Genomic DNA, 20,831 nt, shown 5'->3' with positions numbered 1-20,831 from the left:
TTCGCATCCCCATCGCGCCAAACATGCTCGCCCTTTTAGCTGTGGGGGCGTTATAATGTGCAGTCAATCCCACTATTCGTTGGTAAAAGAGTAGCCCAAGAGTTGGCGGTGGATGGTGATGACTAGCTGCCTTCCCTCTAGTTTTACACTGCTAAATCAGGGACGGCTAGCACAGATAGCCCTCGAGTAGCATTGTGCGAAATTCACAAACAAACAATTAATCACATTTTAAAATTTAATCCAGTGGTTTTAAATGCAGCATACTAAATGTTGTTTATTGATAAGTATTAATGCATTAATTCTTGAAACTGCTGGAATAACCGATTGGAACGTGTTTTTAACTCGCAAGTCTCTGCAATCAACGAAAAGATCAACTGCTATCAGTTTGATTAAGTACTGGACTTGGTGGATAAAGCTTATGCAGATTCAGTGGTTATAAAAGCAACAGAAACTGGTAGTGGGATAAGATAAAACTCACCCTTTACAGTATATCGATTAAAAAAAATCATTAAGAATTGTCTAGCAGTTAAAGGTACACCTACGATAAATCAAACGTAAATTCAGTAATAATAACAAACATTAAGGTCCGGCATGGCCAGGTGGTTAAGGCACTCGACTCGTAATCCGCAGGTTCGAATCCCCGTCACATCGAACATGCTCGCCCTTTCAGCCGTTGGGGCTGAAACATACCCAAATACTACCCACATACAAGAAGCGTGTTCACAGAAAACCTTAACGTGTCCAGTTACCGTCACATTGAACACAGTTTGCAGTAAGCACAGCATAGATTTAAATTATGCTGTCCTCCCCTAAGGGATTCTTTTAAACATGTTTTATCTTTTTCTATCGCTAGGTAAAATACAAAAAACACAAGAAGGGACAGAAGAACGGTCAAGTTAAACAGGAACAACCAAAACCACCAGCCCGCTACCCTCAACAACAGTGGGCAAATGGCCAAATTCTCAAAACAGCTCTCACTAATCCTGCCGATGTCATGCACCTACGTCATCGCCTTGAAAATTGCGTCACCAGTTCTCGTGACCGCCAAATGCCAGTCGAACAAGCTCTGAGTATGATAACCCAGTTGATTGAATGCGATGACTTCGAAGACGTTGCAACACTGAGCAACTTGCACGATCTTTTAAGTGTAAAATCTGAACTGTCTGAAAAACTCTGCCAAATAGGAGATAATATAGTGTTTAAATTAGTGCAATGGACTAAGCGGTTGCCGTTTTATTCGGAGCTTCCGGTTACAGTTCACACCCAGGTAAGTGTCATCTTTAATGTCTGATATCGATCCAAATAGTCCACCAGATAAAGAAAGCTCCAGAAAACTTTGGGCTTCTCGATGTCTAGTTGTCACTCTAGGATAGGTTGGTGGTTGAGAAAGGCAGTTATGTATTGTATTATATATGTCAAGAGAGGAAACCTAAACTCGTACAATGAATCCACTCTTTCACCGTACCATGCTCTACTTTCAAATCCTTAATATAACAATATGCTTCAACCATTTATAAAAATAACCAAAAACAAATCTTGCTGTAGTTACACATCGTTCATTGGATCACATTCTGTTTAACTGTGTTTTTCATTAATAGGTTTCATTAGTAACCTATAGATACAGGGTAAGAAACTTTCTCTGTTCGAAAGTTTCCATTCTCAACAGCATGTAAATTTTCCTTTGGACTTCAGGTTTTGGTTGAACTGAATAACGTAAATTTATATAAAAAGCTGTCAACTTTAAATAACACTAAAGGTATTTTTTAAGATTTTATTTTCTGCTCAATTCCACCTTGAGCAATGTTATAAACTCAGATGTATTGAACAAAGCATGTATAAACCTTTTTTTTGTGAAATACGTGGAACATAGATGAGTTTTAGAAATTAAACACGTGAAAAGGACAGAGAGAATTTAATGGAACAATGCAGTTGTTGAGTTGTTAAAAGATATCACAGAAATACGAAAATTGATATTATGGAATGACCATCTGATATGAATCTGACTGAAAATTTTTGAGCTGAGTGAAACCGATTAACAAAAGATCGCAAGCCGAACATGGAGATGAACTCTTTGAAGTAATCATAGAAGAATTGCTGTCATTTGCTCAGGAATATCGACACATATTAATTGAAAGCATGCCAGCATGTCCTTATGTGAAGTAGGACTGATATCCAAGGGAATGCACACTAAATATTAACTTCTGAAACTGGTTTGTGTTACTTTGAGTTTAATATTTACACATCATTATTGTAGAGAAATTTCTTTGATCATTTTGTAGGCTGATTGAAGTGAGATCTAAGAGACTACAGCAGGTGTACAACACTGTTTATGAGAAAATAAAACCTTAGGTATTTACAACATCCAGTGTTAATAAGAGGTGTTTACAACATCCAGTGTTAATATTAGGTGTTTACAACATCCAGTGTTAGTATTAGGTGTTTACAACATCCAGTGTTAATATTAGGATTTGAGATCACGTTTGAAGAGATCTCATCGAGTGCATTTTAAAAACCTACAATTTTACAATGTTTTTCTGTTATTTAATAAAACATATAATAAGTTAAGAACATTTTTTTAAGGGGGCTACTTTTTGTTCACTCCCTGTAGATGTAGGAAAAGCTACCTTTACAGAGGAGCAACTCCATCTGTTAAATTGACATTGGACAAAGCTGTAGGAAACTCTTACTTTACAGAGATGAAATTCTTTTTCTTACCAACACACTGGATCTAAATGAAGGAGAATCTGTCTTTACAGAGAAGCAATCCTTTCTCTTTCATTGACAGTGGATCTAGTCTAGGTATAGGAAACTTTTCCCTTACAAAGAAACAACTCTGTCTTACCTTGACACTTGACATAGATGTAGAAGAATGTTCTTTTGAAGAGAATCATCATTTTGTCTTACCTTAACACTGGACCAAGATGTAGGAAAATCTTCCTTTGTAGAAAATATTCTGTTTCTCTTACATTGACACTAGACCTAGATGCAGGAAAATTATCCTTTACAGAGAATATAGTCTTTAATTTACTTTGGCAGTGGACCTAGATGTAGGAAAATTATCCTTTACAGAGAATTTAGTCTTTAATTTACTTTGACAGTGGACCTAGATGTAGAAAAATTATCCTTTACAGAGAATATAGTCTTTTATTTACTTTGGCAGTGGACCTAGATGTAGGAAAATTTTTCCTTTAGATAGAAGTAACTTTTTGTCTTTCCTTGGCACTGGACCCAGATGTAAGTTAATGTTCTTTTTATCAAAGATGTAACTTCTTGTCTTGCCTTGACACTGGTCCTAGATGTAGGAAAATGCTCTTATTTTTCAAGACACTGGCCCTAGATGTAGAAAAATGTACTTTTTCAAAGATTTAACTCATTGTCTTACCTTGACACTGAACCTAGATCCAGGAAAAGCTTCCTTTACAAAGATTCTAATCTTTGATTTACTTCTGCAGTGGACCTAGATGTATCAAAATGTTCTTTTTCAAAGATTTAACTCATTGTCTTACCTTGACACTGAACCTAGAACCAGGAAAAGCTTCCTTAAGAGATATTCTAATCTTTGATTTACTTCTGCAGTGGACCTAGATGTATCAAAATGTTCTTTTTCAAAGATTTAACTCATTGTTTTACCTTGACACTGAACCTAGATCCAGGAAAAGCTTCCTTTACAAAGATTCTAATCTTTGATTTACTTCTGCAGTGGACCTAGATGTATTAAAATGTTCTTTTACAGAGAAGCACCTCTTTCTCTGACCTGGACACTGGACCTAGATGTAAGAAAACATTGTTTCACAGGGAAGTATCTCTTTGGCGTACCTTCCAATGGACCGAGATGTAAGAAACGTTTCCATTACAAACAAGCAATATCTTTTTGTTATCTGGACCTCGACTTGGCACTGAATCTAGAAGCAGGAAAATGTTCTTTTGCAAAAACCAACAAACAAGCAAAAACTTCTTGCTTTTGCCATATCCAAGATCTATTACTGTCAAGTAATTTTTGTTTTGCTGATCTTTTCCTGTAGATATGTTTTTATTGTTTTGTTTTATTAACAAACTGTACAACTATAAACATTCAAAAACCAGCGTCTGTGGAACGTAGGACGTCATAATTACTACAGTTTTCTGTAATTGTTTTCACTTTCAAAAAAACAAGTTTCGGGTAGGTAAAAGATCATACAAATGGAAACTATGTTATTTTATGTCTCCAAACAACTATAATCAAATTGTGTTGAAATTGCTAAACCTTTATTTTTTGTGATAATCAGTGAGTTTTTTGCCATAAAAATAGAGAATGTCTTTCAGACATTTTAGCAAGATGGATTACAAAAATTTGTTCTTCAGTCTAAAAAAAAATTTTGTGTCTTCCTGATGTCTGAAACTTGTTTTCATTGCATGTTTATAAAGACATAATTATGGTGATATGTTGTAACCACACTGCAAACACGAGTACCTACTATACACTTCAAGCTTCTGTTAGACATTTTAGTCTTTCTTTCCACAAAGAGTCTTCTTTGGTTGAAGTAATTCAGTGTTGACATATCAGTACTTTAGCCTTCATTGTGTCTGAGAGATCTGGTTTGTGTTAATGATTAGGATATAACAGGCTACAAATTGTTCTTTTTAAGGCAACAGTTAACGTACGATCTACAATAACATAGTTGTTGAACTGTATATTCTCGACTGTTCCTACAAGGGTGATTATCCATTACAAGTAAGCATTACAACAACATGTAATGCACACATTATGACAATGAACATGTAGTAACAACACTATTTTTGCACTGAAAGTTAAAATTAATGACACACTTGCTCTTATTTATAGAACACAAATTTGAAACTAATTTTCATATCTTTTATTACTGTCATATGCACATATCCATTTGTATCATTTTTCATTATTATGAGGTTGTAATTTAACGGTCTCTTTCAAGGGCAGGTAAAGCAGTATAGCTTATACTGGCTTTCAATCTAATATCAACTGAATCAGCCTGTAGTGAAGGTGTAACTGTTTCATACAAACTGAGATTCATTCTCTTCCTATTAATAATAATAATAAAGTATTATTTAGTGTATGTGTTGACAGCACAAAACATGCTATCTCATATAGATGAATTATTCTGATATGAAGCATGACACATATGGTGAATTACGACATGAAGTATATGCTGGTATACAAATAGCTTAATCATTTGAAACATAACATTAAATGTTACCCAAAACATACACTGGTATAGGTATACTTTTGTAATATGGAACAGAACACTAAACAGACACTGGTATAGGTATACTTTTGTAATATGGAACAGAACACTAAACAGACACTGGTATGGGTATACTTTTGTCATATGAACAGAACACTAAACAGACACTGGTATTGGTATACTTTTGTCATATGGAACAGAACACTAAACAGACACTGGTATAGGTATACTTTTGACATGTGGAACAAAACACTAAACAGACACTGGTATAGGTATACTTTTGTAATATGGAACAGAACACTAAACAGACACTGGTATGGGTATACTTTTGTCATATGAACAGAACACTAAACAGACACTGGTATTCGTATACTTTTGTCATATGGAACAGAACACTAAACAGACACTGGTATAGGTATACTTTTGTCATATGGAACAGAACACTAAACAGACACTGGTATAGGTATACTTTTGACATGTGGAACAAAACACTAAACAGACACTGGTATAGGTATACTCTTGTAATATGGAACAGAACACTAAACAGACACTGGTATAGGTATGGTTTGGTCATGTGGAACAGGGCACTAAACATACACTGATATTAGTATAGTTTGGTCATGCAGAAAAGGACCATAAACGTACATTGGTACAGGTATGATTTGGTCGTCTGGAACAGGGCACTAAACATACATTGGTGCAGGTGTGGATTTCTGTACGTGGTGAGGGGACCTCCCAGGGAAGGTTGTGTTCTTTCAGTTTACCTCCTCTGGGATCTAAACATCCACCCATGTGTTTGCCTTGCGTGGCGACCCTAACACACCACTTTGTCCTTGAATTCCTGTTGACGGGTGGCCATGGGTTGGCCCCTCGGGTAAATTGACTGGTCCACTTGGGCTAGGGTCAACCAAGTACCAGTGTTGGATGTTTTCAACAGGTGTTGTGAACATTGTATCTGATGCTGGTGTTTGGGTATAGTGCTCACGAAACCCTGGCATTGCTGAAGTGCCCTTGTTTGATATTGTAGTACATTTCCTCGTAGGGCTCCATGGTGGGTGGGGTCAGTGGGCACCGAAATATTCCTTTTTTCATTATGGATCATCCAAATAAAAACCTAAATAAAATAGTGAAAAAACAGTACATTGGTATACGACCACGTCTTAAAGATTCTGAGCAGCAATCTTCAACACCTGTTGAACCTAATTTTCTTATACTACATTCTCTTTCAGACAAACCTTTAGGGAAAATATCTCCTTTTGTCATTCAGAATGGACTAGAGAGACTTACTGGCTCTCCAAAGTCAGTAAAGAAGCTCCGATCTGGTGAAATATTGGTGGAAACATCCACATCTCAACTCAATGAACTCCTCTTGTATACAAAGGCAATTGAGGATATACCTTTTGAGGTTACACCTCATGCTACTTTGAATTTATCACGAGGAGTTATTGTTGAGAGGGATTTGAAAAACATCCCAGAGTTAGAGATTATTTCTGGTTTTTCCACCCAAGGAGTTTCTGCAGTGAGGCGTATATACACTCACAAAGATGGAATTATAGTGCCGACCAATGTCCTCATTCTGACATTTACGTCACCACGTCCGCCTGCCACCATCAAGGTAGACTATCTTAATTGCTGGTAACGTCCATACATTCCAAACCCTCTCAGATGTTTCCAGTGTCATCATCCACTCTGGGGAAGTGCTGATATTGGTGGGAGGGGTCGCTCTGTAGAGTGTGTGCTCTCTGATCACAACCTTTCTCTTTTCAATACTGGTTCTTCCACTTATTTCCATGCACCTAGTCAGTCCTTTACTGCTATTGATCACTTAATTTGCACCCCTTCATTATTCTCCCATTTTTTATGAAGGGTTGACAATAATCCACTAAGCAGTGATCATTTTCCTATACTTTTGAGAGAGACTGGCCGTGGTCGATGCCACCCGACCCGCGTGCCCCAGTGGAAGCTCGATTAAGCAAACTGGCCCTTTTTCACTGCTCTCGCAGAACTCGATCCTGCCATCGTCTGTAAAGACATCAATAGACGACTGTGTGGCAGCAGTAACTGACTGAATTATACAACCAGCTGCTCAAAGTATTCCTAAAACCTCAACACGTTTTCCACTATATCCTCGTTCATGGTGGAATCCTGCCTGCCACATGGCAATGAGACTCAAAATCTGGCCTGGGATACTTTCCATAGATATCCCACGCTCTTGAACCGCATCGCTTTTCAGCAGGCCTGTGCACATGCTCGGTGGGTATGATGTCAAAGCCAGAAGGAATCTTGGATTAAGTTTATAACCAGTATATCTTCTACCACCAGTTCCAAAGTCATTTGAGACAAGATTCGAAAGGTCAGTAGGCAATATCACTCTGTCGCCCTCTCGATCTTGCTTTCTGATGGCCAGGAAGTAACTGATAACCAGAGCATTGCCGATACTCTAGGTGAAAACTTTTGTCAAGTATCTAGCACTTCTGCTTCTTCCTCCAACTTCTTAACCATCAAGACTCGGGCAGAGTGATCATCTCTTTCCTTTCGAGCTGATCGTCTCTGTGACTATAGTCATCCCTTTACACTGGTAGAACTCAAACTGGCCCTTCATTGGTCTGGCAGTACATCAGTTAAACCTGATGATGTACACTATGAAATGCTACGCCATCTATATTCTGTTTCTCTTGCTATTCTTCTGATTGTTTTTAACCGGATCTGGCATAAGAATGTTTTCCCTGATGCCTGGCGCCAGGCAATTGTCGTACCTTTCTCTAAGCCTGGGAAGAGTCCCAAGATTCCTTCAAACTAACGTCCAATTGCTTTGATGAGCTGTCTCTGTAAGACCTTAGAGAGGATGGTCAGCGCTCGTCTTATTTGGTTCCTCGAATCAACAATCTCCTCTTGCCCACCCAGTGTGGGTTCCGACGGCAGCGCTACATCGTGGACCACTTGATTCGATTTGAAACGTCAGAGAAGCCTTTCTCAAACGACAACATCTTGTATCAATATTCTTTGACATTGAAAAGGCTTGTGATACAACATGAAGGTATGGAATTTTGCGAGGCCTCTCTCTATATATATATACATATGAGTTATGTGGCCATTTGCCCATTTTTATTTAAAAGTTTTTAATGGAAAGGAGATTCTAAGTTCTTGCGAGTTCGACACTTTTCCGTTCTTTCCTACAGGAAGTTGGAGTTTCTCAGGGCTGTGTTTTGAGTGTCACACTTTTCAGTATAAAAATTAATGCCATCACTAAACAACTCTCTCTAACTGTTGCAAACAGGCTCTGTGTCGACGACTTTCACATCTCATGTCAGTCGTCGAACATGAGGTATATTGAGCGACAGCTACAGAGTGCCTTCAATCGTTTATTGAAGTGGACCATGGCAAACGGCTTTAACCTCTCTTCTATAAAACCGTTTGCATACACGTTTGGGGTCAACAGGGTATTCACCCTGATCCTGAACTCCGTATCGGCGAAGTTGTGTTTCCTGTGGTTCCTGAAACAAAGTTCTTGGGGCTTATCTTTGACCATGAGCTGACCTTTATTCCATACATCAAACAGCTACGGGTGAGCACAAGAGCACTGGACATCATCCATGACCTCTCTTCCACCACTTGGGGAGCAGATCAGTTTTCTATGCTAAAGATATATCGTGCTCTTATTCGATCGAAACACGACTATGAATCACTGGTCTATGGCTCTGCCAGGACCTTGGCCTTAAATATGCTGGACCCCATTCATTCTCAAGGACTTCGGTTCTGCATTGCAGCCTCTGCATTCAGAGGTTATACACAGAGTCTCATGAACCTTCTTTGCACCTCAGCCATTTGCAACTGTCTTTACTGTATGCTTCAAAACTTCGTTCCTTATCAAAGCATCCCACCTGGGGTTGTGTTTTCCTTCCTAAATGGACCATTCATTTTCAGAAATAGACGATCTGCCATTGCCTCTTTTGGCCTTCGTATCCAGGCACAGTTGGATGAACTGGGTCTGTCCTTGGATAACATTGCTGTATCCACTGGTCAGCCCATCCTACCGTGGTTTCTTACAGTCCTCAGATGTGACCTATCTTTAAGTCATATGAGAAGAGTAGACACTCCTGATTGGAAATACTGTTTGTTATTTACTGAACATCTTTTGAACCATCCTTCCATTCTTATTTATACAGATGATTCGACATCAGGTGACTGTGTGAGCTCTGCCATGGTTTGGTGGTTGTATGCAGAATCCCCTCTACAGCTTCTGTGTTCACTACTGAACTATACGCCATTTCTGTTACCCTGGATCACATAGAAGCTAAGCAGTACTCAAACTGCACTGACTCGCTTAGTTCTCTACTGGTCCTAGAATCGCTTCACGTTCGTTTACACTCTGTTCTCGACGATATTCAAAACCGACTGACCCATTTCTCTAACATCTACTTCTATCCAGTTTATTTGGATATTGGACCACGTTGGTATTCGCGTGAACGAGCTCGCCAACACCGCAGCTAAATCTATTTGCTCTGGCACTGTCACCACAGTGTCTGTTTCATACATAGACTGTATTCAAGGCTTGGCTCCAGTTGGCAGTCGACTAGGAGTGTAGGTATGGTTTTGTCAAGTAGAAGAGGATGCTAAACATATACTAGTGTAGGTATGGTTTTGTCATGTAGAAGAGGATGCTAAACATACACTAGTGTAGGTATGGTTTTGTCAAGTAGAAGAGGATGCTAAACATATACTAGTGTAGGTATGGTTTTGTCATGTAGAAGAGGATGCTAAACATACACTAGTGTAGGTATGGTTTTGTCATGTAGAAGAGGATGCTAAACATATACTAGTGTAGGTATGGTTTTGTCATGTAGAAGAGGATGCTAAACATACATTGGTATAATTAGAGCTTCGTCATGTGATTCACAGATTTTGTAATCTTTACTATAAACTTGTCAAAAATGTTTTACACGTCCTTATCTGTAGAATCTAACCAGAAAAAAAACCTTTAGCCTGTACCACATTAAGATAATTTATTTGCATGTGCAAATTATTACGTGTGTTTGCACTTCTACAGGTAATTTTATCATACATATTTTATTTATGCTTGAGTTCTGTTTTTTAATTGATTGTTTTACTATTATGTTCCTGAAGTCCATGTTAACAGTTACGATTTACCTGTTGACTGAAGTATTTGTTGTGACATAGATTTAAATGTAGAAAGCAGTTGTTTTTTTTAAATACGGTTATCTCTTCCCTGTTCTCTCAAGAAGGAATTTTATTTCTGTAATTATTTGTATCGCACGTTATGATGACATTTTCGAACATACGTGGTGCAAGAATATATCTACAGCCAAGACTCAGAACTGCAATAATATTCGAGTTGTCTGTATAAAGAGCATGGAAAATCGTCATCAGGCTAGGACGTCACAAGGACCTCCTCTAGAGGGCCTGTTTATATCTATTAAATGTAACAAGAAGAAAAGAACGACCCCCACTCCTACCTTTTGAGACTTTTGTTACGTTGTTTGTTCACAGTCGTGAAATACCATAACAATGATGCTGTTTGGACAGAAATACTGTAATGATGATCGGATAACCTTTGGGTTCAGGAATACCATAACAATGATGCTATTTAATGTTGGACAGAAATACTGAAATGATGATCGGATAAACTTTGGGTTCAGGAATACCATAACAATGATGCTATTTAATGTTGGACAGAAATACTGAAATGATGATCGGATAACCTTTGGGTTCAGGAATGGTTTCCTTGTTAAGTCCAAAGCTACACAATGGGTACTTTACTCTGGGTTCACAACATGTATAGAAACCAAAATATCATAGTCACGAGTTCGGAGACTTACTGCTGAGCCAGAAATGACTCAGTGGATGCTATTGTATCAGTTCTGATGCTCAATCAGCGACTGAAAACAATATAATAATTGTATCAACCTTCACACTGATTCATAAGATTCTGTGTTTATTATAGATAGATATAACTGACATTTTTATGTCAGAGTTTATATATATATACATACATTTTTACAATATAGCAACTTAATGTTCTTAGCATAGCTGCAATAAATTATCCACAAATGGATTTCACAACTTTGGTAACTTGATTTCAGGGTTATTGAAACAAAGCATTAAACTAACAATCCATATCTCCCGGGTAGGCAGTAGTCCTCAGATGGCATATTAACAATTACTATTAATAATGTGTGTTCTATCTCCTGTGTAGACAGCAATCCTCAGATGACGAATTAACAGTTATCATTACCGATGGGTGCTGTCTCTCTTGGGTAGAAAACAGTTCTCAGACAACTTTCTAGAAAACAAGAAAAGAGCTGAATGTATTGTGTTTCATCAGAGATTTTGAAATCCATTTCTCCCACACCTACGATTGATTGGTTAATAGAAATTGTCCAAAGGCTATTTTATTCTGGTCAGTCCTGATTGTTTGTTTGTTTGTTTTGGAATTTCGCACAAAATTACACGAGGGCTATCTGCGCTAGCCATTCCTAGCTTGTCATTATCACCCAGAACCAGATTTCAGGCTACTTTTTTTCTTACTGATAGTGAGATTGTCCGTAACCTTATAACGCACCTGCAGCTGAAAACGCAAGCACGTTTGGTGTGACGGGGAATTGAACTCGCGGCCCTCAGATTACGAGTTGAGCGCTTTAACCACCTGGTGATGCCGAATAAGGGTGTGTAATTATCACAGAAACAAACGCACGTACACACATCATTACCGTCTTTGTATACGAGTTACTGGTGTTGTTTGGACACAAATATTTATAATGGCAAGTAGAGACCTGTTCTAATAATTATGTTTGATAAGAAATATTTCTTTTTTTATTCAAAAGGAGTGTGTGTGCGTGTGTTTACTTATAGCAAAGCCACATCAGGCTATCTGCTGAGCCTACCGAGGGGAATCGAACCCCGATTTTGCGTCAAAAGGAAGAATAGTTTACAATAAGTTTAATGTGTTTTTTTTTTAAATTAAAAACAAAACTAAATAATTGAGATATTTGTGTTATGCCTATCAGAAGTATCGAAAACCGTTTTCTTGTTTTGTAAGGCTGCAGACATACCAATGTGTCACTAGCGGACATTTAAAATAAGATGCGTCATGATAATTCATTTGTAAGTAAGTTAGACGCACGCACGTATTTTTATCTGAGACACCAAACCAAATTAGGTTTAAAACACGAAAGTTTAAAATAATTTCGTTGACACGAAATGAGTAAACAATTACTATACGCTAAAATTTGGATTTCAATACCCGTAGTGACGAGAGCCCCTATGGCCCATTTGTCTAAAACAACAAACAACTGATTTTCATGTAATGGAAAAATGGATTAAATAGAAGTGACCGTTGCTTAGTGAAATTCCCAATACTCTGATCTAAGAATCTTGGGTGAAAATGCTATTTGGTTTATTCAAAAAATAATTATCCGTACGTGGGCTTAAAAAAAAGGGTTGCGGGTTCGAATCCCCGTCGCACCAAACATGCTCGCCCTTTCAGCCGTGGGGGCGTTATAATGTTTTAGTCAATCCGTCTATTCGTTAGTGAAAGAGTAGCTCAAGAGTTGGCGGTGGGTGGTGATGATTAGCTGCCTTCCCTTTAGTCGTACACTGTTAAATTAGGGACGGCTAGCGCAGATAGCCCTCTTGTTGCTTTGCGCGAAATTTAAAACAAACAAACAAAAAGGGGTCGGCCAGTTAATAAGCCTCTAGAGTTCATCTTTGGCCGCGTCTAATTCTAAACCCCAAGGAAAGGCAGCCGTCATCAATAGGGCTATGTCTGGCTATTTAAAAAAAAACAACCACCAACTCTGATTATAATTTTTATTACCTGCCTACAGGAAAATTGCAGAACATGTTCTGCGATGGTATTACTCTAACCCTGCATCCATCGATGTGCAGCTCAACACATTAACCACTAATGAGAACGAGATTTGAATGTCAATAACAACTGGAAAGACGGAAACGCATTTGAGTGTCAATAATAATATAGTTAGTAACGTGCGATATCTTTTAATTTTTCTATGAATTAAGATATATCAATAAATTAAATAAATACGTCATATCCATCGCATTTGAAGATATATAATTTTTTCTTCTAACATTTATGTTAGTTATTCTTAGGAACCTTAGACACATAATATAAACCAGAGCATACAAATGATCAAGTGGTTTAGGCGCTCGACTCGCACCAAACATGCTCGCACTTTCAGCCGTGGAGCGTTATAATGTGACGCTCAATTCCACTAGTCGTTGGCTAAAGAGTGGCCCAAGAATTGGCTGTGGGTGGTGATGACTATCTAACTGCTGTCCCTCTGGTTTTGCCCCCCGCTAGTACAGCGATACGTCTACGGATTTACAACGCTAAAATTAGGGGCTCGATTGGCCTCGGTGGGCTCAGCAAATAGCCCGATGTGGCTTTGCTATAAGAAAACACACACTACAGTCTCGCACTGCTAAATTAAGGACAGCTAGCGCAGATATCCCTCGTGTAGCGTTGTGCAAACTTCTAAAGAAACAAACAAAATATATTGTGCAGATGTGTGCAGCCTTAACTATTGCTAATGCATGTTGTACGTCACTTCTGGATAAACTTATTCAATTAATTAGAACTATATTCATTTATTTTCTACAATTTGTGTTGTTTCACTGCCTTCAAATGAGGCCCGGCATAGCCAGGCAATCCTACTATTCGTTGGTAAAAGAATAGCCCAAGAGTTGGCGGTGGGTGCAGCCTTAACTATTGCTAATGCATGTTGTACGTCACTTCTGGATAAACTTATTCAATTAATTAAAACTATATTCATTTATTTTCTACAATTTGTGTTGTTTCACTGCCTTCAAATGAGGCCCGGCATGGCCAGGCAATCCTACTATTCGTTGGTAAAAGAATAGCCCAAGAGTTGGCGGTGGGTGGTGATGACTAGCCGCCTTCCCTTTAGTCTTAACTACTAAATTAGGGACGGCTAGCGCAGATAGCCCTCGAGTAGCTTTTTGCGAAATTCAAAAAACAAAACAAACAAACAACTGCCTTCAATCATATTAAAATATATTAAGTGGTTTAAATAATTAAAAAATATGTTATTGAAAATTTTCTTTCGTCTAAAGTTAATTTAATTATATTAAATAAACTTATACTTGATTAAATCTACTAGTAATTTCTTCTGTTAAAAGATGAAAGCAATGTTCTAATTAATATGTCTGTTAAGTGTCGGTGGACACAGCAGGTAGCTTGATATGGCTTTGCTATAAACACACACCTTGAGCAGTTTTTCGTTGAAATTCGAAATACTATGTTTGTTTTGAATTAAGCACAAAGCAACACAATGGGCTTCCTGTGTTCTGTTCATCACGGGTATCGAAACCCGGTTTCTAGCGTTGTAAGTTTGCAGACATGACGCTGTGCTACCAAAGAGCCAATTCAAAACAACCCAAGTTTCTGTCCAAACTTCCCGATTCTTCGTTTCAATTACCTTTGTCTACTAAACACACGTGCAGCAAGTTTTCTGCACCTTTTACGCAGAATGTTAAAATAAATACTTAACGGGTTCAAGAACGCTCAACCGAATCGTTGACGTATGAAAATGATCTGTGTTCACAAGCAAAAGTTGGCAAACATGACTGACTATTTACCAAACTGTGCGAAACAAGGCGTTTCTGCACGATGTTAAACTATTGTTGTTTTGGAACACAACGTCGAAGAAAATTATTTAAGATAACTGGATACTTCGTTTGAAGGTAGTTCCAATGTCATATAACCATAAATGAATAATAATAAAAAAAATCTAATATAAACGACCTTGTTATCTAAGTCACCCTATCTGATGCAATATGGTAATAACCCGCGTCGCAAGAACCTTGTTTGTATGTTTGTTTGTTTTGAATTTCGCTCATAGCTACATGCAGGCTATCTGCGCTAGCCGACTCTAATCTAGCAGTGTAACCGACCACCTGGCCATGCCGGGCCACACAGTGTATTTGTAATTTAAGACACTTCAAAGTCACAAGAGTTTCAGGTGTCTCCTTTTGGCCAATAAACGCTATTAGAAACCATACGTAGTACGACACATAATCCATTTTACATACGTAAAATAGAGAACAAACAACATATCTTACTCTGTTATGGTACGTTTCTTTTACATATTGTAATAAGCCGTTTAATAAAAATACAACTGAGAAGTTTGTATGCAGTGTAAGAATAGAAGAAAGGCAATTAATCATCACCACCCACCGCCAACTCTTGGGCTACTCTTTCACAAACGAATAGTGAGATTGACCGTCATATTATAATGCTCCCACGGCTGAAAGAGCGAGCATGTTTGGCGTGACGGGGATTCGAACTCGCGACCCTCAGATTACGATTCGAGCGCCATAACCTCCCGGTCATGCTGGCCTTCTTGGGCAAACTTACCGCTGTTCCATCAGAACTATAAATCATCCTTTGTTAATTAATAACTACATGTTTTCTCTCTACCCACTATCCATAAACTGTGAGTGATTTATTTAGTTTAATCGCAAATATGTACAATATGCGTTGGGACTACAGTTAGGATTGATCCCCGAATTTTAGAGTTACAAGACATAAACCTTACTGTTTTTTTAATTTCGCGCAAAGCTACTCGAGGGCTATCTGCGCTAGCCGTCCCTAATTTAGAAGTGTAAGACTAGAGGGAAGGCAGTTAGTCATCACCACTCACCGCCAACTCTTGGGCTACTCTTTTACCAACGAATAGTGGGATTGATCGTCACATTATAAAGCCCCCACGGCTGAAAGGGCGAGCATGTTTTTGGTGCGACCTGGATTCGAACCCGTGATCCTCGGATCACGGATCCTTAACACACTTGGACGTGCCGGGCCCTTAATCTTACTGTCTAGACATCAGGAGAGGAGTGGGTGTAGAACAACAGGGATGCGATTTTCCTTCAAAACCAAATAAAAGATAAACATAAACCAATGAAAAGGGAACTAAGAGCAAGTGAAAGGTTAATTACAGCAAAATGAACACTTCTGCAAAGCTACACAATCTACTCTTTGTCCACCATGGACAATCGAACTTCGTCAGTTATGAACTACGAAACCAGTAAAACAAGAAAAATAATTGATTTGTTTTAACGTGTGCATTGTTTATCTACAAAGACGAGTCGAGTACTTTGTATTTATATTTAATCAATCTGTGTTTTTACAAAACGTCAGAATAATGGTGTGGAACAACTATAAGCCACCCGCTACTACAGAGGTATATCTCGGGATTTACTACGCTAAAATCAGGCGTTCGAGTCCCCGCGGTGGGCTGAGTAGATAGCCCCATGTGGCTTTACTATAAGAAAAACACACGTAACAACTAAAAAATTCAAAGCGGAGATTTCATTTTGACAGCGCACCATTTTTAATTAATAACTTAATTAAGAACGTCAAAAATGTGGTATTTTCAACAATCAACAATCGCTCTTATTGTGCCGCGACAAGTAAGTGTTTGAGGTATTTCTCAAAAGTGTAATTTAGAACGGTGAGTTTTGGAAGAGTTGTAATGGTTAAATTAAATATCTATCTTTGGAATATTGTAGTCGTTCATGTTTATATGTCAATTAGTGAAAGCATAACTCGCTTAAAGCCTTCATTTGTCATTTGATCTTTCTCACACAGCTGTTGACCCACAAATGGCACGAGCTTCTGGTGCTGACCACGTGTGCTTATCAGGCTATCCACGGACCGGTCAAGGGTTCTGAAACGAGCCTTGAACAGGACATAGCTGCTGGCCTTTGTCGTCTTCAGAACTGTCTAGCTGTTATGATGGGACGCCCAATCACGCTTGAGCAGCTACGTTTAGAAGCTGGCCCCTGGTGGAGCATCTTACCCAGCTGAGCTCCGCATTCCGACGGATGAAGTTGTGTGTCGAAGAGTATGTTTGCCTCAAGGTGATCATCATGCTTAACCAAGGTGAGAGAAATTATCACAGTTTCAATGTCGTTTCAATTACTAATTATTTGCACAAAGAATTATTCGTGCAGTGTTTATCAACAATGAACTTATGCAAGCATCCAGTAAGTCATTTGTTGGTAACTTTGTAAAATTTCTACTCCTAAAAAGTAGGGAAAAAAAATCATTTTTTCGTATTCCCTACGTAAAGTTTCTAGTAAATCTTTACTCGAATCAGTAGCAAGAACTTCACATTTAAAGTCAGTCTCAAATTTCCTGTTCTTCCACAGAGAAGTACCAAGGTCAACGGGAACTCGAGGTAATCCAAGAACGTTACTTAACAATTCTTCGCGAATTCACCGAGCACCGTTTCCCTCAGCAACCCAGTCGATTTAATGACCTCCTAGCTCGCCTTCCAGAAGTTCATGCAGCAGCTGGACTATTGCTCCAGAGCAAGATGTTTTACGTTCCATTTATACTTAACACTAGCATCAGTAGATAGCGACTGGTACCTGGCAGTATGTTTGGTTTTTGAAACTCGCATACACGTGGAGCAACCATCAAAAGACGGGAGGACCTCAAATTATCGTCTCAACACCTGTAAAATGAAAGGGGATCTTCCCCGACTAGTCAGCTCCTGGGTTAGCCAGCTATACCAAGATGGAGGCAACAGGATGCCACACTGGCCAAGTGTGAAGTGTGAGATGTAAACCTCTGTATGGTTCTGTGCAATAATTGGTGCGGATGAGAAAATAATGTTCCTGTGAAGGCAGACCCTGAGAAACAGCGGATGAAACGTGACAAAGTCTCGTGTCTAGGCTCACTTTAACAAACAAATATATATATATATATATATATTTCCCAGGTTTAAACTGTATAATTTCTTTTGTGGATGTTGCATAGTTCATGTTGTGGAGATTGCGAACTCTTAGTGTAATAAAGTGACACTTTTGGCATGTCTCATTTGTCTGATTCTGTGTCAGTTTAAAATGTTAGAGCCAGCAGTGGTGTAGATTAGAAGCATTGCAACATCTACAAGGTGTAAAACAAAACAAAATAAAAAAAAACAGTCCAGACCAGATTTTGAAAAGGCGCTCAGCGACTGGGCGAGCGTGTGCCTCAATGAAATTTGATGTTACATAAAACCTCGTGACCACTAAGAAAAGGCTTAATATCTATGAGTGATCACAGAGATGGCAAGTATTCTGATTATATTCTAATTCCTCTTTTGTTGTTAAACATTGTTTTTCAAAAAAAAATGTTTGTTGAATTTAGGCTGGCTCACAGGAAACCTGCGACCGTTTTCTCCAGTCAACCTGAGAAATGCGACCTCGCAATTCCCGAAAGTTGTCGGCAGAACCTAGTCACTAACCAGACGAGTTTAATAATGAAACATTAAAAATAAACCTCTCAAATGTTACGTAGAAATAACACATTTTTCTTTTTGTTCCTGATATAACAGCCTTTTTTAAGCCTTTTCTCAAAGTCATTATTTCCTTGTATGAGACAAGTTATCTTGTTGGACACAAAGTTTCTAACACACTACATTAGAAAACGTGGCCTTACACCTAGTGACCAGAAACGTTTTTTTTTTTTGTTTAGAATTAAACTTTCGCAGGTTTCTAAAACAGAACTACAATTGATTTGATATTATTAATAAAAATAGATGGCTCTCTAGCGCAAAAATGTTGTTTTTATTTAATTGAACACTCACTCAACGTTTCACTTTACGCTTTGTTCACGAGTGTTCACTAAAACACAAACCGAAATCACGCTTTGCACTGTCACTAAAGAAGCTGTGAAGCGAAACGTTGAGTATTTAATTTCGTAAAAGCAAACACTTTGGTGTTTGTTACAAGGTCGTTTATTTCTATTATTAATACGCCCTCTATACACCGATATGCACTATGGAAATTAAATAACGTGTATACTATTATGTTTTTGATAAATACTCTAATGAAAATCAAAGAAATACAATAGTAAAATAATAACAAAGAAAAACTACTACTACGTCACATGAAAATCATAACTAAATGATTGTAAGGAACATTAACCTCTTTGAGGTAGTTCTTTATCTGAAGTTTGTAATACAAACAAACAAATCTTATTTTGTCTAATAATTTTGACCTTAACAATGGTTGATGTAACAACATATTTTTACAACAATATTGAGTACAAATGCTGCGAATGGCTATTTGTCCTGCAAACAATGGTTTTGTTTCTTGGCTTCTCCATCCGCCTACAATATTCTGTTATTGATGTTCTTGTTTTATTACCAGTAAATCAAAACTAGACCATTTCTTCATTATGACTGAAAAAAATAGGGTTAATAAACCCGTGGACGTTAATTCTTTAGTCGATTATGACTTTTAACCGTTTCGATATATTTATGCGTATGTACTCGTAGTTCAGGTCTGTTAAAAGTCGTTCCCCGCTGGCACAGCAATAAGTCCACGGAATTACAACGCTAAAATCAGGGGTTCAATTCCCCTCGGTGCACTCAGCAAATAGCTTCATGTGGCTTTACTATACGAAAAAACAAACAATATATTTAAAGTTAGTATGCTGTAAAAAACTATTTGTCTTCATGTAACACTTGCACAGAGTCGTGATGCCTATTTCCTTGACAGACAGACAGACACACACACAGGGATATATTTCAGGGGAAAAATTGGTGATATTTAGGGGTATTTTTACATGTATAAACTAAGAAAATTTAGGGTCAAAGTTCGTTTAAACGTGATGAATGGCGCTCACATAAAAACAGGCAATATGTATTTGAATAAAGCGTTTTAGTAACAAGAAATAATAATGTGTTATCTTCTTCTGTTTTATTTTTAAGGGTCTGAACCTGTAAAACTTTAGAGACTTTCTTAAACACCGTTTTTATTGGATTTTGCGCACAATTACTGAAACTAGCTGCCCTCCCTTCAGTGGCACAGCGGCATATCTGCGAACTTACAACGCCAGAACCGGGTTTGAATACCCGAGGTGGGCAGAGCACAGACAGCCCACTGTGTAGCTTTGTGCTTTAGTACAAGTAAATAAAACTAGCTGCCCCTAATTTAGAAGTAACGGACCAGAGGGAAGGCAGCTAATAAACACCACCCACCGCCAACTCTTGAGCTAATCTAATCAAATAGTGGGATTAACCGTAGGTTTATAACGGTCTTATGGCTGAAAGGTCGTATTATAAAAGAGGATTTAAAAAGTGGTAAGGTTAAAACTGCTGGAAATTCCGTATATAATCGTGAAACAAAAACTGAAGACGATACTAACGGTGAAGAATACCTGTACTGAAGAGAATTGAAATAAGTCTTGGATTTGTAAAGCTAGAAAAACAACAAGGTGAATCATTCCTTGTTGGTCACCGGAGTAATTTTCCTTTCGGCACTGAAGAAGTTAATTCGCGGCTCACTCCTTTTTAATATCTTCATATATTCATGTAGCGTATGCAAAACCTTGTTATATCTACCTTTCGGTAGTATCTACACGCCAATTCTACTGACAGCTCTGATTGGTTGCTTGTTAAACACAAAGATACACAATGGGCTATCTGTTTCGTGTCCACCACGAGTATCGAAAGCTGGTTTTTTAGTGTTATGAGTCTACTGACGTCCCACTGAGCCACTGGTGGTGCGTGCCTATAAGTATACATAAAATCATATATGAGGTACAATTATACCCTTATCATACTGATTCCAGAAAGG

At 38.1% G+C, this 20,831-nt stretch overlaps 1 protein-coding gene across 1 annotated transcript in view; it reads left to right on the top strand.

The window, feature by feature from the left end:
- Window positions 1–18,082, top strand: part of LOC143228858 (hormone receptor 4-like) — a 30,895-nt gene extending 12,813 nt beyond the window's left edge. The window contains 4 exon segments of the mRNA XM_076460259.1: window positions 854–1,267; window positions 16,849–17,038; window positions 17,041–17,142; window positions 17,412–18,082. Coding sequence (XP_076316374.1) covers window positions 854–1,267; window positions 16,849–17,038; window positions 17,041–17,142; window positions 17,412–17,623 — 918 coding nt within the window. The 3' untranslated portion in view covers window positions 17,624–18,082.
- Window positions 18,083–20,831: the final 2,749 nt, after the last annotated feature.

Source organism: Tachypleus tridentatus, chromosome 10, assembly GCF_004210375.1.
Source record: "Tachypleus tridentatus isolate NWPU-2018 chromosome 10, ASM421037v1, whole genome shotgun sequence".
NCBI lineage: Eukaryota > Metazoa > Arthropoda > Merostomata > Xiphosura > Limulidae > Tachypleus > Tachypleus tridentatus.
The sequence above is the reverse complement of the archived record's forward strand: the minus strand, read 5'-3'. Positions and strand labels throughout refer to the sequence as shown.